The 23,277-nt window shown below is 48.8% G+C and overlaps 1 protein-coding gene across 3 annotated transcripts in view; it reads right to left on the bottom strand.

Annotated features, from left to right (window-relative positions):
* The window catches only part of NUP210 (nucleoporin 210), a 98,258-nt gene that overhangs the window by 2,470 nt on the left and 72,511 nt on the right, over positions 1-23,277 (bottom strand). Inside the window, exons 26-39 of one of the 3 annotated variants that reach the window (XR_002781387.1) lie at positions 22,757-22,837; positions 21,530-21,661; positions 20,044-20,202; positions 17,001-17,092; positions 15,154-15,328; positions 13,570-13,745; positions 11,288-11,508; positions 9,912-10,048; positions 7,236-7,359; positions 6,037-6,183; positions 3,384-3,634; positions 2,213-2,440; positions 394-489; positions 229-312 (exon numbers count right to left, since the gene is read on the bottom strand). Coding sequence is in view for 1 of the 3 variants with exons in the window: in XM_011364466.2 (XP_011362768.1) it covers positions 229-312; positions 394-489; positions 2,224-2,440; positions 3,384-3,634; positions 6,037-6,183; positions 7,236-7,359; positions 9,912-10,048; positions 11,288-11,508; positions 13,570-13,745; positions 15,154-15,328; positions 17,001-17,092; positions 20,044-20,202; positions 21,530-21,661; positions 22,757-22,837 (2,092 nt within the window). In the remaining 2 variants the exon portion in view is untranslated. Of the gene's footprint in view, positions 1-228; positions 313-393; positions 490-2,212; positions 2,441-3,383; positions 3,635-6,036; positions 6,184-7,235; positions 7,360-9,911; positions 10,049-11,287; positions 11,509-13,569; positions 13,746-15,153; positions 15,329-17,000; positions 17,093-20,043; positions 20,203-21,529; positions 21,662-22,756; positions 22,838-23,277 lie in introns of those variants that run through there. The other 2 variants (XM_011364466.2, XR_002781388.1) reach the window with 2 other exon arrangements.

Below are 23,277 nucleotides of genomic sequence, written 5' to 3'. Positions count from 1 at the left end.
GGAAAGCTCTTCTAGCCAAGGACCCAGGACCCAGGACTGGCATCGGGGCCTTGTGATTTCCACTAGTTCCCAGACCTGCCCTCTGGGCCTCATGCCTGGCTATTCCTTTTTGACCAGAGCCATGCCTGCTGAGACTTGGGGTTCAGGGCCTCAACCCCCATCTCTTCCCCCAGAACCACTCTCCTTCATTCCAGTTCTGTTGGCTATGCCCTCGGGGTGGCTACTCACAGTGGGGGCTGTGCCGAGGGCTGGCTCGTGGGGAGAGGGCTGGCGATGTGGTGAGCTCCCGGGGGGTGCAGACTGTGTGGTAGGCTGCAGGACCACAAAGGTGGCTGGTTAGAGCAGGGTGAGGATGGAGGAGCAATCCAAGGGACACAATGTAGTCTGCCTCACCTATGATCATGACAGCGGTCCCAGCCAACAGGGCAAAAAGTGTGAAGAACATGACTTGGTAGGAATCCAGGAAGTGCTGGAAGAGACTGGCTCCATCTGTGATCAACGGAAAGATGACTTACCAAACCGCCAGGTGGAGTCCCCTTGTGCCTGTGTGCATGGTCAGAGGATGAGGTGGCCTGCTTGAGGCCCAGGACAGTGTCCGGTCCTGTGGGTCTGTCACCCCAGTGCTTTGTCCTCTTCCACTTGGGCCACTGGATCCGACCCTATTCCACCCGACAGCCTGCTTCCTTGGTGGAGATGCTCTCCACATGGAAAAGCTCAGCACTGCTCAGCAGGAAGGCTGTTTCTTTATGGTTCGAGGGTAGAATAGGCCTATCTGAGGGTGTGGGCTGCCCAGGAGTCAGCCATATTGCCCCAAAGGCTAGGTAGTATTGAAAGTGCCAAGTTGTGAATTAGAACTGCTCTCAGAACTGAGGCTGCATGCGCCAAAAGGGCCCAGCATCTTCTGTCCCAAAGCCATTACTCCTTCAGGCCCACCTCAGCACCACCCAGGCCTCGTCCTAGACCCTCACACCTTATCAAGGACCCTCCCTATACCCTCACTGGGCTGTCCTGAACTTGGCAAGAAGAAGGTGGTGGCCTCAAGTATCTCCAACATTGGTCCCACCCCTTCAGTCCACTTCCAACCAGGCCCGACCAGGTTACTTCCCTGCCATAAGAAAAATGCCTGAGCCTCTGGCCTGCTGTTCCAGGCTTCTTCCAGCTCCTCCTGGCTCAGCCTCTCCCCTGGCACTTCACCCCAGGGTCTTTCTGACTGTATTGCCCTCTCCCTGGCCACCTATTCTTCCAGATTTAGCTGAAGCAGCCCCCTTTGAACTGCAACCACTCTTAAAAGAGGTGAAACTACCCACCTCTATGTGCTGCCTCCATTCTCAGCCACATCTCTAGAATCATTTCTAACTGTGGTTGTGATTCCATACCTCTCTCTTGGGGTTGGGGTTCGGGAACTTCTCAGGCATCTACCCAGCACAGAGTTTGGCACACAACAGGTGCTAACCAATGATGACAGAATAAATGAACGCATTCATTATTGAGTACCCACTGTATGTTAGGGAGGCCCTGTTCTAAGTGTTGTTACATACTTAACTTCTAGTTGTAGAAGACCAGCAGAAATCATAATAATTAATTATATTAATTATGGCATAGGTTAGTAGGTAGCAGGCAGTAGTGCTATAGAAGAAACACAAAGGTAACAATGTTTGGGCTGAGGTTTGAATTTTCAGATTCTAGGGGAAGGTAATGTTTGAGGGAAGCCTTGAAGGAGGTAGGGGTTTTGGCCAGGGGGCTATCTGGGAAAAGAGCTTCTTAAGCATAGGGAACAGAGAATGCCAAGGGCTCTAATTGGGGACAGCGTGTATTCCAAAAATAGGAAGGAGGCCAGTCTAGCTGGAGTAGGGTGCACAGGAGGAGAGGGGGTGATTCATAAATGGGTTGAAAGGGCAGATCATGTGGGGGCCTTTTACGACCTTGGAAGGACTTGGGTTTTACCTCCCAAGGGAGATGGGAGGCATGGCAGAGTGCAGGGCAGAGGGGCACAATCTAGTTATATTTTAATTAGATCCCTCTGACTGCCATGTTGAGAATGGACTAGGGGGCAGCAAAGTGTCCATGACTGCCCAAAGAGGCAACTTTCACTTTGTGGGACATTCTGCATTTCCGACTCCTCTAGTTCCCACGTTCCCAGGTTTCCACTAACATCCAGGGCCACTATAGCTCATCCCTCCCTGCCCAGGTTTGTCCCAGCTGGTGAACCAACCCGTGACTCACAAGGACCAGTCCCTCGGTGATCCATCACAAAGGCCACGGTAACTGGGATGGTGATGGCTTGGCTAGTCGTGGGGCTGGAGAAGGTCAGGGTGGTGGACAGGGGTCCCTGGCTGCCGGCCACAGGGTCCGAGATGCCAACTGTGTATGTGACAAAGCTGGGCAGCCCCAAAGACTTCTCCTTCTCAAAGGCCAACACAGCTGGGGACCCGGATTTCACCTGGGAGAGACATCAAGGCTAGTGAGGAGCACCCCCACTTCTGCCTGAGATGTTGTAACTCTTTCCCGTGCCTGAAGGCTAGGTGTGGGGACCCCTGCTCAGGAGCCACATCCTAGGCAGGTGATGATGCCTGCGAACTTCTAAATGATAGCATGCCATCCACAAAGTCAGGTAAAGAACACACTGTCTATTCTTGGGGTGTTTTTAAGGAAAGGACAAATCAGTATCATTAAATTTTAATCAAACGCCCTTTCGAAAAGTGGTCAACTGATGCGAACTATCTACCAAACACCAGCTTTCAAGAAAGTAGCCTGGAGCTCCTGTTAAGGACCAACTGCCAGCAGCCCAACCTCAGGACCTGTCAGACCCATTACCAGCAACCCACTTATCCCTCTCTCCTCCAAGATTATTCAGTGACATTTGCTGCAGCAAAACAAGAGAGGGAGCAGGCAGAGAAGCCAACAAATCCCTTCACACATCATCTGTGGTCTCTTCCCAACTCGTTGGACTTCAGGACATCATTCACCTACCATTCAGCAGACGAGGAAACTGAAGCCCAGAGACTTGTCCCAGTTGTGTGACAGGTTATGGATTAGGGCTTTTCTTCTTGCCCCAAGCCAGCAGTATTCCCGCACTAAACTCATTCATTCAACATATTAAATGTTCACTGAGTGCAAACTATATGTTAGGGAGGCCCTGTACTAAATGCTATCCTGGCATACTTAACTTCCAGTTGGGGAAGACCAGCAGAAATCATAATACTTAATTCAACTATATGGGCTAATAGAGACCAATAGTGCTGCGGGGGGAAAAAAAGGATAAGAATATTAAAATATATTTTTTAATTTTAAAAAGAGGTGTTCCAGGATTTCCATGTTCCACTCAGTCCTCCTGCCGCCTGGTCCTTTCTAATGCCCTTGGCTTATGCGTGGACACTACTTACCTCCAGGTTCTCCAGAATCTCCATGGCACCAAAGACTTTAACTTCGGAGCTGGTGTAGTGGTTGCTCAAAAGGATTTCAGCCTGGTCAGAGTACAGCCCTGGGCTGAAGGTCACCTCAGCCCCAACCTGCTCTTCAGAGAAGTGGCTGCCCAGGAGGGATGCAGTGACCAGCAGTACTGTCTTCTTCATGCTCAAGTTCTTTCGCTGCTTGTCTGTCAGTTTGTGCATTGTGACCAAGCAGAGGTACTGGCCTGTGGAGACAAAGGTGTTCCACTTTGTCCTCTCCTCCTACTTGTGGGCCCTGAGAAAGAAGATGCCTACCAAGAAGAGTCCCTTGTGGCTAGCTGGGCTCAGATTTAAAAGCAGAGCCTAGCAGCTGTTTTCTTAACAGGGGCTGGTCACACTTCTCCACACTTTGGGGAGAAGCCTGCACTGAACTGCCTGCCTGCACCATGTTCCTGCCATCTGAGCCAGTCCTTCTAAAGGAGTTCCTGGACCTGCATTTCCAATAGGACTGAGGCTTTCCCTGTACAATCGGAGCTGTGTAGCTATATCCCCATCAGCATCTTCACTGACTGATCAGAGCAGTTCCATTCTGATCAGTCAAGAGAGTGTCTTTTGAACCAATCAAACTGTGAGGATTTGGAGTCTTCATTTGCATGAGGAAGAATGAATCAGTGATGGGGGATGGGGGGAAGGACTTCAGTCTATATAAATCAGCTCCCCTCTGGCTTGGAGAGTGCAATTTCCTTTCCCACTAAAAACGGAGGACTGTTTCCCCAGCTAGAGCTGAAACACCGAAGACATCTTGTTGGACCAGAGTGGAGCAAAAGAGGCAGAGCAGAGCTGTCTAGCCAGAGAGGGGCCTCGCCCCAGGGCTGCCTCACAGCTATGCTGTTCCATAGCCCTGCGGTCTTTTAACTGAGCTGTAACGCTATCGAGCTATTCTCACAGTTGTGCCGTATCACAACTGAACTGTTTGTTCTGAATAAAGTTTCCTTTTTCACCACACCCCAAGTTGGGGATTTCTGTTGGTGCTGAAGTGGCACCAATGACCATCAGTTGACACACCTATATCCTGATGCTATGCCTTCTTCCTGCTTTTCTAACTGGAGAATTCCTATTCATCCTTTAGAGCCCAGATGAGGCCCCCTCCTCCAGGGACCTCCCGGGAAGTCCTTTGTCAGTGCCCTCAGCCTATTGGAAACCCTTTCTGTGACCAACACCCTCTTTTACTGTCTCAGAATCCTCCATTCAGCAGATCCCACACTGGATTGATGCTCTCTGGGGCAGGAAAGTCTGGTTCAGCTCTGCATCTCAGTGTCTAGCCAGCCTAGCTCAAAACGAGAATAAGAAAATGGCAAACAGACTCCATGACCTAACACTGGGCTGCAGGTCAAGCTAGGGCTGACTGCCAGTATAGCCTATAGCCCCAGATACAGCAAGAAGTTCTGTGAAGGCATAACTTGGGACTATCTTGGTGTCTCATATCCTCTATGCCTGACGAAGAGTAGATAAATGAGCTGAATAAACACCGTTGAGTGGTATCTTGGAAAGCTCCCTAAACCTGGAATCTGGATGTCTGGGTTAGGGTCCCATCTATGCCCAAGCCAGCTAAGCACCCCTAGGCAAGTCAGCTTTCTTGCTGGCCCTGTTTCTCTTGGTCAAGTAGAGATTACATTATCCCCCTGGGGATGTGTCAGTGAATAACCTGGCTCCAGGACCACCAAGTACCTACTCTGTGCTAAGCCCTAGGCTTGGGCCCCACACCCAATGTACCCTCAGATGCATGTCCTGTTCTCAGACAGCAGCCTGGGCACTAAAGATGCTCTGGTGCTGCTGCCAGAAGGATAGAGGTACAGAGTGAGCAAAGGAAGACGAGGCCTCTATCTAGGCCACTGGGAGCTACAAACTGGGCTTACAGCCTGCCAACTTCTCCCAGTTAAGACTGGGCTGCATATACTTAGAAAGGAATGAAGTATCCACTGATCATCAATAATCATCATTATAACGATAGCATATACCACTGAGGATTCAAGATGTGCTGGGCACTATGCTAAGCATTATCACAGGAATTATCTCACTGAACCCTCACAGCACCCTTGGAGGAGCATCTCTTTCTTGATATCAAGGAGGTGATGCTTGCCGTGGCTCAGCCAGCACACCATTGGTCCAGGTAGTCATTCTTGCCCACAATGCTGGCCTTCAGTTCCACAGAACAAGTTAATGACACGCCACATGATCTCTTAACAAGGACTCTTCCATCCCTCTCTGGCTTGCTCCTCTCAGAGTCCTGACCTGCAGTCAGAGCAAGGCACCATCCTCCCCATTTAACAGAAGGATGCAACCTCAACACCTATAGGCTCTAAGCTTAGAAGAGCAAAAGAGGGATCAAGCCCAGGGTTTCTAACTCTGAATCATGTCCTTTCTGCTGGAGTAGGTGGTTGCCTAAAATGGCCACGACTCCTGGACAGGAATGCTAATCCCTCCTGGAGGCTGCAATGAACCACAGAGGCCAGAGTGACAGCATCAATCCCCAGGCTGGGCTCCTGACAGACTGACCGTCTGGACAGAAAGCCATTGTGAGCCAAATCCACTGAAGGCAAACCTTCTGTGCAAGTCAATTTCCATTTTCAAACCCCTGCAGACGTACCCAGAGCAGCGTCAAACTTTGGTTCTGCAGTAAAAACGTCACGTGCCAAGAAATCAAAGACATCTTGCTTGAACTGGAGCTGGCAGCTGATGAGGGATGCTGGGCGCAGGGTCTCAATGACTTCCATCTGGGCTGGGGAACACTCACCTAGAAATAGGGAGAGAGTTAGAAGTATGTGGACCAGGCCTGCTGGCCGCCACACCTAAGCCAACCAAGGCCTCTGTACTTGCCTGGAAAGCCCCAAGATGAGGGGATAGGAACAGGTCACATGGAGGCTGGCCTGGCCACAAAATGGCACCTACACCCCAAATTCCTTCCATGTGAGGCCCCCAGGGCTGCTCAAAGCTTCATGATGGCACCATAGTTTATAAAAGCTGAGGACAAACTTTACAGAGGAGGGGGTCATTTTGAATCCAGGCAATTTCAGCTCAGAATTTCAGCATTTATGCTAGAACTTGTGTCCAGGGGTATGGCAGATGGGTTCGGCCCACTAACGTGTGCTGTCTATTCCTGTCAGCAAGGGAAAAATGGCAATTTACTTCTGGACGTCAGGAGGGCAACAGTTCCTAATACACTGATATCATTTCCGCAGCAGCACAGTATTGCTCAGTTGCACTTTGGTGAATCAGAACAAAAACAGTGCTGTTTAATTCTACCAGTTCAGTGGCTTTTTTTTTTTTTTAAAGGCCTTGTATTTATTTTTATTTAAAAAAGTCTTATATTGGCTTTTTATAAATTGATGTATTTATTTCTGGCAGCTGCTATCCAGGGCAGTCATGGGCAGGAGATGCAGTTGAATGTTCTACGCATGACTTAGGATAGGTAATTACAAAACTGAAAATCAGAAGTGGGGTCAGCTCAGTCATTCCTTTCTGTGATTAATGATGGTTAGTTGTGGCTTTCTCTACTTGGGTGCCCTAGGCCTAAAGTCATATTTCCAGCTCAGAAATAGACAGTTTCTGGGTGTCAGGCTCTTTTAGGAAGATTCCTTTCACAGCTTCTGCTTGTGCATGACTCGAATTTCTAAAGAGCAAGAAAGAGAAGTTCAAATGGGGTTAAATGTTCTCTCTGGAATTGGCATGAGTTGAGTAGGAAGAGCATATTAAACCCCAATTAGAAGGTCACAAGAAATCCCCTCCCCGCTCCCTGAGCCTGGCAAGGCCCCTACCCAGACCACCCAAGCCTTCCTTACTCTCTACCTTTTAGGTTAGAGTTTCTGTCTCCCACAGTGACCATCACTTTGGAAGCTGTGACCTCCTGGAAGCTGGTCTGGACAGGGTGGACATGATGGGCTATGATCCTCTGAGGGACACCGATTGCAATCTGAGAAGGAAGCCAAAGTAACTTCATGGAGCGCTGACCATGTATGGGCCCTGTGCATTTCTGTGATCTGCCCCTGTGACTGTGATCTAGGTATGGCCCATTTTACAGGTGACAAAACTGAGGCTAAAGCCTAAATGCTGTGCTGGAACATGGCAGAGATGGGATTAGACCCCAGGCTGGTCAGACTCTGCAGCCCAGCACTTGCGTAATGACCCAGAGCAGGGAGCTGCACAGCAAGCCTGAATTCATTCGTCGGTCTAGGGTGGGCAATGATTTTGGCCCTTGTGATAGTTAGTTATCATCAATTCTCTATCCATCGATTTGGTTAATTAATTTTTCAGCAATGAGAGAAAAATCCATTTTACTTTACCATCATTTGTTCAAAATAAGTCAATCTGACCAAAATGTATACTCACACAGCCCAAGCAGTGAAGGGTCCCAGACTCCAACCTTCCCAGATTTCTCCCTGCTCATCCCTCTTGCTCATCCTGCAACAAGCTACACCCAAATACCCCAGCTGCATGCCTTCCACCCTCCTCTGCAAAGCCCAACCCCATCTTCCCTGCAGGCCCAGCTCCAGAGCAGCCTTCTCCAGTTAGAAGGCTGCCTGCCTCCACTCTGGGCAAGCATCAAGCACTTCCTGCCTCCCTCAGGTCTGATTTCTACCAGAACATGATCTCCTTGAAAGTGGGGATGGGGTCCCACTCTTCCCAGGAGGGTCCATAGCTCCTAGGGTTGTGGCCCACACAGAGCTGTAGGCAGACCGCAAACCCGCAATGATCACCTCTATCCCTGCACTCATACTTCCCACCTCCTCTTCTACTCCAGTCTGCCATGCTACAGTCCTCTCCCAGCTTCCTCCCTCTCCTCCACACCTTAGAGGGCCAAGGCCTTGACCCCACTCCTCTCTTGCCCTGCATGTTCCTGCTCACTTCCAGGTTTTCAAAACAATCTCTGTGCTATAGACCCTTGCCCCATCTCTAGCTTTCCGCCCTGGAGCTCCAGACACACCCAATCAGCTGCATCACCACCACCAGCCTCACTTAGAGGAACTCAAACTCACCATGTCCCAAAGCCATTCATCATATTCCCCCCCCCCTTGGCCCTCCTTCTGTGCTCCTTTCTCAGAGCAAAAGACAGACATTCACCTTATCACCCAAGCCAGACTCTGAGGAATCGTCCCCAGGGCCTCCTTCTCCCTCACTCCCAACTTTGGGGTCATGGAGCTCTGATGACCCTCTCTCCTGAATCTCTCCCAAACCTACCCTGAGCTTTTGCCCACCCAACAGTGCCAGCTGAGAGCCCATCTTCAGTCTCCTGTCTGGTTACCTTGCAGATATTTCTCTTCTCTTAGGCTCTTAGACTCTGCTGGGCACTGGGTGATTGTTCCAAAACTTACCTCTGATCCATATCATTCTTTGATTTAAAAAATCCCTGATGAACCCTTACTGCGTCTGGCATAAGCTTCAACCTCTTTACCCTGGAATAGTAACAGCAGAGCTAATACCTATTGAGTTCATGCTATGTGCTAAGTAGCATTCTAAGTGCTTCACACATGTTAATTCTTTATTTTGTACAAAACTTTTATCCCACTTTACAGTTAAGAAAAATGATGCACAGGGAGGTTAAATAACTTACACAAGGTCACACAGTCTCTCAACGGCCCAGCTGGGATTTGAACCCATGCAGCCTGGCCCAAGAGCCTAAATACTTAAAACACTCCACAGAACTAAGTACCTGAAAATCAACATGTTTCGTTATCTGATCACAAAATCAGCCTCCACTTCCCCCACACTCTATATTCTAGTCACAAGGGCTCAGCTCTCGAACCCTGCACACCTTTGCCCATGCCATGCTCCCTCTGCCAGCACCCCTCCCCTAGGTGCTCACCCCTGACCACTCTAAGTAGCTCCTTCCAGGACAGCACAGCTTTATTAGTCACAAGGTGCCTCTCTCTGCAACTGGCTGGCCCAAAATGCATTTTTGCAGCACTAAATACACAAGCTCTCAGGTTAAACTGCTGGATCTGATAAAGGCACACTGGCTCTAAAAATGAGACACATTTGGGATACAGCCAGACTCTGCTCATTGATTCATCCTTAGCTGGAGATAAATAAAAGAGAGAGCAGTTTCATTCACCTCCAGAAAGACTCAAAAGGTAACTTGCTGGGGGAGGTTTAACTTTGACAGTGACGCCAAACCACTGGGCTGGTATGCCCACAGCCTCAACTCCTAGGACATTCTTGCTTTTTCAGGCACAGCTCAAATTGAGTGGGAGCTGGGATCAACCCTAGAAGATTGCCTTTCATCATCACACCATTTTAAAATGTGGAGACAGAGGCTGAGAAGAAAAGGGTACTTGTCCCAGTCCCAGAGGTTGTAGGTGGCAGACTCCAGACTCATGATTCCCAGATCCTGACTGCCTCACAAGATGCTGACACTTCTTTCTTTTAAAAAAGGGAATCGTTTGGTACAGAAAGCTGAAAATTTCATCCCAAGAAATTCAGCCAAGTCTCTTGGGCCACTGAGCCACATGTGTCCTGAAGTCCCACCTCTTTATAGGTCCTTAGGTGTCCAGCAACCTCGTAGTAAACCGTCACGGATCCCACATCCCGGGCCACAGCCACGCCCGTCTTGGGGTCTATGTGGAGGATGCTGTTGGCTGAGGAGCTCCAGGTTCCGGAGAGGCCTGAGAGAGGAAGCCCTGGATGTCACTCATCTTTCCCACATCTGACACTCTAATCAAACCTCATCTCACCTGATGACTGTGCCAGCCTTTGCCTGACCACCCACATGGCTTCCCAAAGGAGATCACCCATCATTCTCAGGCTACGGTCCACATTCTGCCTGCTTCTGCAGCCTGGCTCAGCCCGCTCTCATCATGATCCTGGCTGCAGACACCTGGAACCACCTGCGATTCTACCACATCTGCTTGCCGCACAGCTGTGGCCCTGTCAAGAATAACATCTGGCCCCCTACCACCCCCAATGCCTGTTTGGTGTCTCTCAGTCACTGCACTATCCTGAGATGACCTAGGTGCTGGCCCTCCAGGACCTCCACCCTCTCCATGCCCTCCCCCACAGCACCACCCCTGTTCCCCCTAATTATTTATCATCTTTTTTTTAGCAAACAAACAAATGTCAGGCTCAGAGCTGTCACTGGACACCCTTTCTTAGTTAAAAAGCCAATCACATTATATAGTACAATAAAAAAAACAACCACATTCTGTTTATGGTAATACTTTAAAGGCAATACTTAATTTCCTTCTAAAATGAATTTAATTAAGTAAAAATAAAAATAAGGAGCCAATTTGAAAAAAAATTCATAATTGTACATGTAGTTCATGGACATACAAGTGGCATGGGAATGACTGAAATTCGGAAGTCATTAAACTGGCCTAATAGCTATTCTTTGCTTAGGTTTCCTTCTAGAGGCATGCCATCCAGTATGATAGCTATTAGCTGTGAAATTAAGTAACATGAAACATTCAGTTCCTCAGTTGCATTAATCACATTTCAAGTGTTCAATGGTAGTGGCTACTGTGTCAGAGAGTGTAGATACAGGATATTTCCATGATGGCAGAACATTCTATTGGACAGAGTTCTTTGAGAGCAGGAATTGGCAAAGGGCCAGATAGTAAATATTTTAGGTTGTGTAGGCCGAAAAGTCTCTGATGCCACCATTCGACCTGGCAGTTGGGTGAAACAGCCACTGACAACACGTAAATGAATGGGTATGTGTGAGTTCCAATAAAATCTTATTTGCAAAAAGAGGCAGCAGGCTGGATGCTGACTGGGGTGTTAGTCTTCTGACTCCTGTTCCAGGACATCATCTAAGTTCTACTGGCATACCTCCCCGGGGAGCCCACTCCCATCCTTTTCTCATACCTCACAAAGGAGAGTTCCCTCAGCCAGTGTCTCTCTCTTACCTTCCAGGCTGACCAGAACAGTGGCCAGACAGAGGACATCCCCCACCACCACCACTCCAGACAGCTCCGGGGAGATGGCCTGTAGGACGGGCAATGGGACGAAGTCGGAGAGGCCCATGTGCTCCATGTCCCATACGCTGAGCAGCGTCAGGCCCACGCTGACGGTACGGATGACGCAGGTGTTGTTGGTGGTGCCCTTCCCGATTTGCACAAACTCGTCTCTACGCACAGGAGGGAGATGAGGGCTCTCAGTATCAGGAAAGAGGCCTCAACTCCAGTGGGAGAAATGCAGTGTGAGTCCTCTGCTGGGCGACACTTTTTGCTGACTAGCCCCAGATGTCACTCCGACTCACAATTACTGCGCAGCTGTTCCAGATAGAGTACCACAGGCCCCACAAAATTGCCCTCATCTTATCACCCAGAGGAACCCATGGCCCTCAGCCAAGAACGGCCGACATCACCACCCCCATATGGTAGCAGAAGGGAAAGCTGAGGTCCATAGAAGAAAGTGATCTACACGGTGCTTCCCAACATGGAAAAGGATGTCCTGGGGAAGCACAGACTGCCCATTGTGGTGTAACCTGAATGAGCAAGGTAGCCTCTGCCCACTTCCTCATCTGTAAAATGGGTATAAAAATATACCCTTGGCACAAGCTTGATGTGAGAACTGGAACAGACTGGTAGCTGTAAGCACTTAGATATGTACCTGGCATGAGGTGACAGCTCCAACCACACCAACAAGTGTTGTCTGGTAGAAAGGCTTGAACTGGATAGGCTGAGGGTTAGGGTCCCTGGCTTCATCACTTCCCTCCACCATGAGTTCAGACTCCTGAACCCTGACTGGTCTCTTGGAGAGAGGTTCCTACCACAGAAGGGCCAGCAGGGTAGCTGAGGGGCTGTGACAACCTGGCTCCATTCCTCCAGGGCAGCCTATATCCCAGACTGACGACAGGTCACTGGTAAGTGTACACAGAGCTCCACAGCTGGCCAGAGGCCCTCACAACCACAGCCTCAGTTGATGGCCCTGGGGATTAGGCCACATTCCCTATATGACAAGCATGGAAAGAGAGGCCTAGAGAGGTGACCTGCCTTGTCTAAGTTTACAGTACCCATAAAGCGTAGAGCTGGACTTAAAAAAGGTCTTACTCTAAATCCAGGATCTTCTACCATGCCACACTCCCAGTGACTGGCCTTAACTGTATTCAGCAATAGGGGACACATCTGTTATAGGGCCCCTGAGAAGGCCAGGTTGCAATGGTCACCAACACCTGGATACAATCTTCTGTGCCCCTACCCTAGTATAGCCTAGAATAACTTCTCAAGCCCTGCACCTCCTCCTGATCTGATGCTTCTCACTCCTCTTGGCTTGGTCTGCATCCCTTTGGGGCAATGGTCCTTAACCTCTAGTCACATGGAAGCCTTGCTGAAACACAGATTGCTTGACCCTGTCAGTGAATGTGCATTTCTAAGACTTCCCCAGTAATGTTGATAATGCTGGTCTGGGACCAAACTTTTGTGATCAACCTCTCCAGAGGACTCAGAAGTTTCAGCAGGCCCAGACTGAAGTCATGGCTCTCTTCTTCGCTCTGGAGACCACCTGGTGTTGCAGTTGTATTTCAGAAGAGTTGTCCAAAAGGAATGGCATTTGGAGCCAGGTAGGATCTGGTATTCAAACCCCTCTTCCAGGCTGTGTGGCCCTGGACAAGTGGCTTGACCTTTCTGGGCCTCAACAAATGGGCTACAGTGAAGAGCAAGATGTCATACAGAAGGGCCTGCACAGAGCAGAGGGTCAGTGAACGCCTGAGCATTGGAAGGTGTGTGCCTTGCTCTGACCAACTTCTGTAGAGCCTGTAATTGAGGATTTGCATCCATGGATCACAGGGCCAGGCCAATGGTCAGGGTTGTTGACATCTCCCCTGTAGTCCAGCTTTCAAAGGTGCAAAAAAAATCTTATTACAGATCCTCCAACTACAAACCTCAACATCTGTGTTTTGCTTCCTGACCATTAGAGGACGTCCCCACTGAACAACGTCCTGCCGTAGAGTAAAACATAGGCTCCCAGCCACGCTTTCCCCTTGCTCCTCCAGCCTCCAGACCAAGCCTAGTGCTTCCTTCAGTATTCTTGAGTGGCACATCCCCTCCTCTTGGAAACTCTAAGAAACAAAACTCTTCTTCCAATGGCATTAGCCTCTCCGTGTTGTCATCAGTCACCTCCATAAATTAAATCTGGGTACAATCAAGACATGCCTTAACATGAGAAATGAACATCACTCACACTCTACCTGTTAGTTGCAAAGTTGAGGACTGAATTGTGAGCATGGAAGATGTCTCCAGAGTTGTCATGGAAGTGGACAGTGAAAGTCATGGTCATTCCCAAAGGCAAGGCCACCAGAGCCTCCTTGTTCTGAGTGTGCAGAGTGGGGCTCATGGAGATCCTCAGGTAAGAAACGGGAGACACCTGGAAGACAATGAGCAGGTATGGGAACTGGCTGTTCTAAAAACCCACCTCCCAAGGAGGAGATGCTTGTCCCTAGCTGGTCCCCATCTCAGGAAGGACTAGGGGCTGGACTGATAAAGAACAAAGGCCTCACTCCCCAGAGTATCTCAACCTAGTGACAAGATTCCCACCTCCCAATAAAGTGAGCCAACCTAACCCACAAGAGTCCAAGTCTGTGATTTTGAAAAATTAGATCATGATTCATGTTGCAAAATATCCCTGGGCTTTGACTATTCAGATTCTTCAGAGGCCTTGGATCTCCAGGCATTTAAAGTAGAAAAACTGCCCTCTTGGATTCTAGAAGTAGCATTAACTAGAGGGCACTGCATACTTGCAACTGCTCTAGGAAAGGACAGATGAGAAAAAGAAAGAATGATGAGTTTCAGGAGCCCAACATCCTGAGTTACATACATATCAGCTTTCTCTAACTGCAATTAAAATCTGCCCTGGACAAAAAGCTAACTCCCCAAAAGACGTAATTTCTTTAACAAAGTTCAGTAGTACAGTGACTGGTACACAGCTGGTGCTCAATACATATTTGTTGATATCAGATGGGTGGTCAGTCACTTTCACTTGCTCATAAACTAGGGGAGAGGTTCCTTGCCAGGTACTCACCTTGGAACAAAAAGACATTAATTAAGGAAATAGGCCTGCAAGCCGGGCAAAATCTAAAAATGAAAGTGGTCATGTATTTTCACTGTTATCTAGGATTCAGAAAGTGGCTGTGATAAGATATGGAAAGAAAATCTGTTCAGATAAACCCCAGACCCAATCCGAGGATGTCCAAAAAGAAAGTCCTCATCACTAAGGAGGGACACAGGAGGCACTGTGATGTGACTGGAGGATACAAACCCGAGCCAGACCAATGTGGGTTAGAACACAAACTCTGACTCTCAATCACTGTGTGACCTTGAGCAACTCACTTCCACTCTGAATCTTGGTTTCCTTGACTGTAAAATGGGTCAACTACTTCTCCAAGCTGCCATGGATGTACTGTAATGCTTTGTGGGTCAGGTATCTAACACATGCATTCAATGGCACCTATCATATTCCAGGTGCCAGCTGGACAGTCAGGACCGTAGGGTGCCAATTCCAGCAAGTCGCAGAACTTGCTCAGCCTCAGTTTCTCCAACTGTGAAAAAAGGTCATTGCAATCTATAACCTCCAAGGACCCATGACTCTGATAGTCAGAAGATACTGTAGTTTTTATCCAAGACCTTTGCCTCTGAGTTATTCTGAAATAAATTCTTACGTATGATTTCTAAGTTGGAAGGTGGATATATTTATTCACTTACTCCTGCAAGGGGAAAAACATTACCTCGACACTATTGCCTTCATTACTCTAAAAAGGAAAAGAATATGATCCTACTTTTACTGCAACGATGATGGTTTGGTTGGCCCCGAAAGGCTCTTGCGCAGTCACTTCAATTGTAGAAGTCCCAATAGTGGACCCAGATGCCAGGAAGCCTTTCTCATCGATGTGCACCACAGGAACCTTCTCGGGCCCATCGAGAACGCGGTAGCTCAGCGATGCTGCACCAATCCTTTAGAAAACAAAACAGAGCCCGTTTTACACAGTAGCTGGGGGGAAGTGGCTCACAGCAAAGGGCCGGGATTCTGGGGTTCCCCACTGCTCCTAGGAGAAGAGAAAGGACCAATCTTAGACCCACGGTGTATCAGGACACCATGGGGGCAGCCTGTCTGCAACTTCAAGTCACCAACTGAAAACCTAATTTGGAAAACAAAAAGTTCCAAGGAAAGCATGTTTCTGGCTCTTTGGAGAGCAGCACCTACTGGGCCTGATTGGTCAGAGGAGAGGGAAAGACCATGAGCACTGAGTTTCTGTCATCCGCTGCATGGGGCATTTACTATATCATTTCTGAGGCAAATTGTTTTCAATTTATTGAAATAAGGCAGCCTGGCATGGCAGAAAGAGGATGGGTTTTGAGTCAGAGAGAATCCCAAATCAGTCTCAATGCCCTTTTTATCTGTGTACCTTTAGGCCCCCTTTCCTGGCCTGTTTCCTCAATTGTGAATGGGGAGTGATGCCCTATTTCCAAGGGCTGTTAACAGGGTAAAAACGAGCTGCTTGCTCAGAAAGTGGTCTGTAAAACTAATGATACTATGTATTGAGTAAAAGACAAATTATGCAGTATTTTATGCTGTCTTAAAACTATGCTTTCCCCAACTATGTGAATATTAATACCACAAAGAAATAGGAAGCCTCTGTGCCCGACCTACGACCTTCCTTAGATGACTTTAAACAAATGTTACTGCCTCTGCCTCAACTTTCTCCATCCTCGTCAGTCCTGTTCTCCTAACCTGAAGAATTCTTATATATCCTTCAAGACCCAGCTCATGCCTTTTCTAACTCCTCACATGGAAGGCCCTTCTTTGGGCTATGGCTTGAACATTATATCTCATTTAATTATAGCCCTTCTCGTGCTATCTTCTTTTCCCCACCAGACTCAAGGGCACCAGGTGTTATCCACCTCTGTTCCTGAAGCGTAGCACACAAGTTGTTGTTTACACAATTTAGTTGAATGTATACCACGTGTATGTGTTTCACAGAACACATAAGTGCTCCTATGGTCTTTACAGCCCCCCATTTTGCAACTGTAATTCAAATGCAAGTCATTGTTACCAAAGATATCACCTTGGAATGCAAGGTAGGAATCATGTTTGTAGACATGCTTTATTTATTTTTTTGTAGACATGCATAAAAACTGTGCTTCTCAAGCGTTAATGTGCACCCCCATTGCTGGGGGGATCCTGTTAAAGTACAGGTCTAGGGTGGAGCCTGAGATTTGTATTTTCACATGTTCCCAGGTGATGCCCATGCTGTTGGTGTGTGGACTACACTTTGAATGACAAGTCCTGAGGAAACAGGGGCGTTTGAAAAATTTAACACTTCCAAGTTGGTACTTTTCCCCCTTTGACATACTGGATTTTAGCAGCAAACATTAAAAAGTTTCTAGGTTACAGGAAGGAGAAGAGGGCCCCACAAGGGTAAGTGACATAGAAGAGCATGGAACATCCACAGAGAAAGAAGAAAAAATGCAGAAGCTGCACTCATTTTAAAGGCAACACCAAGAAAGATGCCCAGTTCACCTGAAGCATCCGTGGCTTCTTCAAGCTGCTGATGACTTTGACAAATGAGTCATTGAATGCTAGTATAATTTCACAAATGCTGAAAACCAGCAGCGGGTCACATACCTGTTCGTCTGAAGCTTAATAAATGAGTTGGGTGACATTAATATTTGCTCTGCTTCTATTTCAGGGTTCAGCAGCAGCAGCTTTTCAAATACCTGGAATAGAGGTACATTTTATTTCCTATGACGCACAAGAATCATGTCTAGGTATCTGCTTCTTTCTCAGCAGGAAGAGCCAAGAGAGGCCGAGAGAAACTGCTGCAAGCAAACACCTGACAGGTAGCTGGTGATGTGCTTTAAGGGCTGACCGTTAAGAGAGGCCAGAGGTGTGAGGAGGAAAAGCAAGGGGGTGGACACTCTGTACCCTTTTGGGAGGTGCTTCACAGGGCCAGAAAGCACGAGCCTCTGCTTCAATTCCCAGGGAGGAAACTTGTTTGCCAGGATGTGTGCATGGAAGGCAGCACACAGAATTATGGGGCCCAGGGTCTTGCTTGGCCCTAACTCTGCCAGGACTGGGTTTGGAGAAAGCACCATCTAGTCTCCTTTCTCTCAGCAAGACATCCTGCTCCTCACCATGACCATCTTAGAACAACGTTCATCCCATCCCTTGGTCCTTATGTCACTCCTTCTATCGTTCCAGGTTCTCGCTGGATCCGCAGAGTGGGAGTGCCTGCTGGGGTATGTTGGCGACTTCGAGCCAGCAGATAATAAACCTGGTAATGTCAGATTGAATCTGATCCTATCACTCCCCAGGGGCCCTGAGATCCTGAATAGCTCCTGGAGCCACAGCAGTGGGGCCCCACAGCACTTACCTGGAACTCTAGACCCCTTCTCTGCACAAATTCTAATGTACCCACCATTCTACTAAGTCTCCTTCTCTAAGGACCTTTGGGGCTGGCATCCTGGGCATCTGATGCCAAGCAGTTTTGAGCTCCCCACTCACTAGCTTCTGAGCTGACTAGACCATCTGGATTCTTCAAGGGCCTGTGTTTCAAATCATCTGAATTGAAGGAGATTTTCCAAGAGGAAGCCGGCTGACTCCCCTCCATTCCAGCATCACGTTTGACCAGATACTTAAGCCTAGATTTTTTGTTTGTAAAATGGGTTTAAAACTAACGATCCTTGCCGCGCTTGTCTCAAAGAGCTGTGGTATTCACATGACACAATGTGAGTGGCAGCGCTTCCTAAATGGAGAATAATAAACAGCCTTTGGTAGCTGCATGGGGTTCTGATGTGAGATGAGTCCTGCTAGGCAGGTGGCATCCAGAGCAAAGCAGTCTCACTAACTCAGCTCAGATACATATAGTGTGCAGGAAATATACATACAAATATGTTTCTTAAGCCTGTATTCTTTGTTGCCCCTCTTAAGATGGAGGTGAAGGTACAAGAGATATATCATTTTCCTGTTAGCTGTAAGAAAAGTAGTAATGCAAGCACCATGGCACCGATGCTAGGCCTCACTGCCAGGGAGACAACAGGGAGTGGTGAGGCCTCCGGCAAACTGCAGAGCACAGCTCATTGAAGGGGAGGCTGCTTCTCATCTCCTGCTGATTTTGCCATGTGGCAAATGCATATCTCTAGTACAAGCTGCATATTGGATCTCTATGCAAAATCTTCCTATTTTTAAATGTTGGCAACAGAAAGAATTGTTTCGAAGCACTGAGTGAGCCAAATAAAACACAATTTGTGGGGTGGATCCAGTTTCTCTAAGTTTCTGATATACTCAAAACCCCATCTTCTGTCAGCTAAGGAAACCAAGGCACAGAGACATTAAGTAACCTAGCTTACAGAATTTGGAAGCTGCAAAGCCCTGTCTTTAATTCTACGAGAGGTTCCAAAACTTAATTTTATTTTTAACCAAGAACATGTATTTGCATTTATGTATCTGTGTACTTATGTTTGGGTGCATATACATGCATGTCTGTGTCTATGTGTGCATGTATATGTATGCATCTGTGTCTGTGTGTGCCTCTACATGTGTCAGTGTCTGTGTACATATATGTGTCTTTGTGTGTACAATGTTCATATGAGGCAAAGGTGAGGGGGCTGGCTAATAGACATTTTCTTCTTTAAGAATCTGCTTCTTCACCCCTTAAGCTGTGCCTAGGTTATAAATTGTTTATTTCTTCTTGAAGAGGGGGATTGAACCCATTTCTTTTTTCATAATAGTTAGGGGCTGCTTTTGGCTTTTCTTTGCAATTTAGTAAGACCCAGAAGTTACTGAGTCCCAGATTGGCAGAATGGGGCCTTTGAAACTAAAAATGCTCTTTAAAACAACTTGTCAATCCCTCGGTTTGACACAGGGGCCCAGAGAGGCAGGGGAGGCGGGAGGGCAGGCTGGAGAGATAGATGGGAGGGGTGGGGAGCTGAGCCCTGGCCTGGAGGAGGACTGCTGGGCTCTGGGTCCTAAAAAGATAGTGTGCCCTCTTGGGGCTGTGAGCAGGCCACCTCCCTCTCTGAGGCTTGATTTCCATCTACCAACTGATGGGTCACACGGTCTCCCAGGCTGCCCAAAGGGCCCACCGCCCACTTCCTGGGACCTGGACGGGGCACTTCCTCTGTGGGGCCACAGGTTCATTGTCAAGCAACAGTGCCTGCAGCTCCTGCCCCTCAGGACTCATGGGGGCTCTGGGAAATGGAGAAAGCACATCTGCCTCTGTTAGGTGCTCTATGAGTGTTTGTGAAATAAATATGAACAATTACATTAATGTCAGCTCAGACCATTTTCAGCCTCTTGCTCCCATGAAAGTACCCCAGACTCCAAGTTTGGAATGATTTTCTATTTTGGGAACATGTCAAGCTATTTCAGACCTTCAGACCCTTGCACATGCCATTCTCTCCACCTGGCCTGCTGGCCAATTCTTCCCATCCTAAAATGTCACTCCTCTGTGAAGCCCTCAGTCAGTCACATGTCTGGGCTCCCACAGCGTCTTATACACCCCTGATATCAGATCTCTGCAAACAGAGCTCCTCAGCTCCTCAGGGGCAGAGTCTGCAGCCCCTGCCCAGGTGCAGTGGGAGGACTGATGTGTGCCCACATAGCCCAAGAGAAGGCCACTGGGCTGGCGCTTACTCTCCCTTTCAAGTATGGTTTGAAAGTCCTTTACCTGGATTTGGATCTCATCGGAGAGTTCTTTGGCAAGGCCATGTAGCTGTCCAGCTGTGGGGTCCAGAGCCTTGACCACCACTCTCAGGCCAGTCCGGCCTTTCACCCGGCCATGCACGGTCATTGCAAAGTTGTACTGCGATGGGAGCTGGAGTGATGCCTGGGACATACACCAAACATGTTTTCAGGGAGAGTCCCAGGGCCCCAGCACCCCCCAAAAGGCAGAAGCCAGACAGAAGGCCCAGACTCCTGAGAGCTGCCTGCCTGTTCTCAAAGGCTGCTGCCTCCCTGCCATGGTCAGGGCCTGCTAACCCCAGGCATACTGACTGCAGTCACCCCAACATGAGCGCAGCACACCCCATGCTGAGTTACATGTTCACAGGTAAATGTGGAAAATGTTGGGTCAATCCACCAGGGTCAGGGTTTTAATGGCAGAACTTCTCAGAGCCTTTGGTGTGTGAAGGAGGTTATGAATCACCAAGAGGGATGCTAGGCTTGGCAGTGTTTCCCTGCAAAACCCTTCTGTTATGCAATATCTGTGAATAAGTCACACTTCCCCTGTACTATGGGAATAGTCTGCAGAAGTCCCCCAGCACTGAGGACAGCACCCTGGCCCCACAGGGTGGGCTGGGGAAGGCATTTGCCCTATACCAGATGAGCTTCAGGCAGCCTCTAGGAAATCCAGTCCCTGTGCCTGGCCCCCTCCCCTTCCTATTCCCTCCCCCTTACTCTCCAAAGACAAGGCAAGAAGGAATAGTCCCAAACCACCTCTCACTCCGTCCTGCATGCCCAAAGCCTACCTAGGGTGGCAGCCTGGAGTCACCAAGGCTGGTGACCAGTCCCTTTTCCCCACTGGCTCACTGGGCAACTGTATGTGAGTCCCTCCCCATGTATGGACTCCAGTTAACACAAAGAGAAGTTTAAGTAAGTTTTCTCCAACACTTTCCTGCTCTGAGATCTGAGAAGGGGCCAAGGTCCCCCTGCAGAGGGCTACGGGAGGGGAATTTGGCTTCTGGGATAAACGAGGAGAAAACTCCAGGCTTGCCAGGTGTCGTCTCAGAAAGTGGGTAGAAGTTACAGACCAGGGACCCCAACCAAGACCCTGTGACATTCTGGAATTTTTGTGACTTTCCTATGAGGTTGTTATTTTTGCTGCCTTCTGTTAGTAAGTTACCTAAAGTCTCTTCTGTAGTGGTTAGCAAGAATGTGCTTAAAATGAAAAGGGTTTCAGACAGTCCCAGGGTTCTGTGAGAAGGGTCACTAGGGAACCATATTTCCAGACATGAAGACTGAGAGTTGAGGAAGGGCACTGGGGGACAGAGAGAGTGGCAGCAGCATTTGGGAGAGGTCCCAGTGAGTCTAGAGAAAGCAGAAAGGGGCCAGGACTGGCCCAGAGTGAACGTGCAGACTTCACGTGCAGAGACATGGGGAGGACCCTCCCCACCCAAGATGCTGGCCTGGGATGGAGGGGGGCTCTAGGTAGTTACCTCATGGTGCCGTCCCCGGATGTCCAGGATGTCCCGCTTGGTGACCGACCAGTGGAAGGTCAGGCCTGGCACAGCATTGCCAAAGGAGAAAGGGTTCTGGTTGTTGGTGATCCCAGTGATGTAGATGGGCATCTGCAGGGGAAAAACTAGGCTCATGACCACCAGAGGCCCACTGCTGGGAAGCCCCTGGAAGCCCTGGGGCACAGCCCGAGCTGCCTCTCCACTGCCCAGGGACTTTTGTGTTGCCTTTGCGCCAACAGGAACTGTGCCGATTCTGCCTTAACCAGAGAAGGGCACAGCACAGGTTTGGGAAGGTCTGAAAAAATAGCAAATGATCAAGCAGGAGACAGAACTACCTCCTCCCGACCCCATCCTTCTTGGGCCATGGGCTGTGTCTCACCTTATCTAAGAGATTCCATTCCTGAATGACCCCCTAGAGCTCTAGGATGCCTGCAGCCCCCAAGAGCATAGTGTGCCCTGTCCAAAGTCCCTGCCTGTACTCCTCTCTCTCAGTCTAGCAGGGGGCCCTGCTTACATGGTCGGGCATGGGTGGGATCACAGTTTCCTCCAATCTATATTTACTGAGTGTCTACTGCAGGGCACACATGAAGGCCATGCAGCAAAAGGTAAGAACAGACTCTGAGCCAGTTCCCAGCTCCATCACTTTCTAGCTGTGTGACCTTGGGCAGAGCCTTAAGCTTTCTATGTGTTCATTTCCTCATCTGCAATATGCAGATGACACTAGTAGTTACCTCAAGGGGTTGTAATAAACACCAAATGAATTAGTACAGAGAAAGCACTTAATAGAGTATGCTCTATACAATTGTAAGCTCCTGGTACGTACCAGGTGCCATTCTAGGGGTGAGAAGGTGACAGACTAGTGGAGACACAGGTATTACTCAGTAACTGCACCTACACAGAACTGGAAGGGGATAAATGCCATGCGTAAAAGGAGCTTTGTGCTGTGAAAGAGAGTAGCCATGAGTGTCTGTGTGGTCTGGAGCAGAGAATGCAGGAAAGGCTCCTTTTGGGAAGTGGAGCTGAACCCTGTAGATAAACATGAGTTAAGCAGATAAAGGGGGAATGGAGAAGTGCTCCAACAGAAGAAACAGTGTCATAGCAGTGGCTCCCCCAAGCTCATCCTGAACCAGAACTCAGAGCCCAAAACCTGTCAAGAGGCTGCTCAGACAGCAGAGACAAGTGGGTCTTGAGAGGATCCCGTCTCACCTGGGTCCCTGTTCTCATCCGAGTGATGGGGGCACGGATCCTCACTGCCTGGAGAAGCAGCACCTCCACCTCCACGAGATCCTAGGAAAAGGGTTTTGGGGCTAAGGTTGGCTGGGAGTAGGGGTATGTGCTAGCAATGGGTGTTTTAGGAATGGACCCCTCCAAAAAAGGAAGTTCCAGCTGAGGCAAGCTCAGTCACAAGGCTAAAAGGCATCCAAAGGGTGTCTATCTCAATGCTTCTCTTCCTGAAGTAACTTGGACTTATAGGTGGCTCATCTCACAAAGACATGGCCACTGCCTCCCTCATCTCCCTGTGGGTCCCAACGTGGCTCTCTGATCCTACAGACCTGTCTGATCCAGTTGCTCCAGGTCAGTACTGCAGAGACTTGGGGACAGTGTGTCTGAGAACTGTTCTTTTCTAGGCTGGGAAGACCTCACAGGGATAGGTCTCCAGACCCTCCTAACCCCAAATCTAGCCTGTTGATCTCTCTAAGAAGAGTACATGGATGAATCAAGAGTCA

The sequence above is a fragment of the Pteropus vampyrus genome, unplaced genomic scaffold (assembly GCF_000151845.1).
Source record: "Pteropus vampyrus isolate Shadow unplaced genomic scaffold, Pvam_2.0 Scaffold97, whole genome shotgun sequence".
Taxonomy (NCBI): Eukaryota; Metazoa; Chordata; class Mammalia; order Chiroptera; family Pteropodidae; genus Pteropus; species Pteropus vampyrus.
The sequence above is the reverse complement of the archived record's forward strand: the minus strand, read 5'-3'. Positions and strand labels throughout refer to the sequence as shown.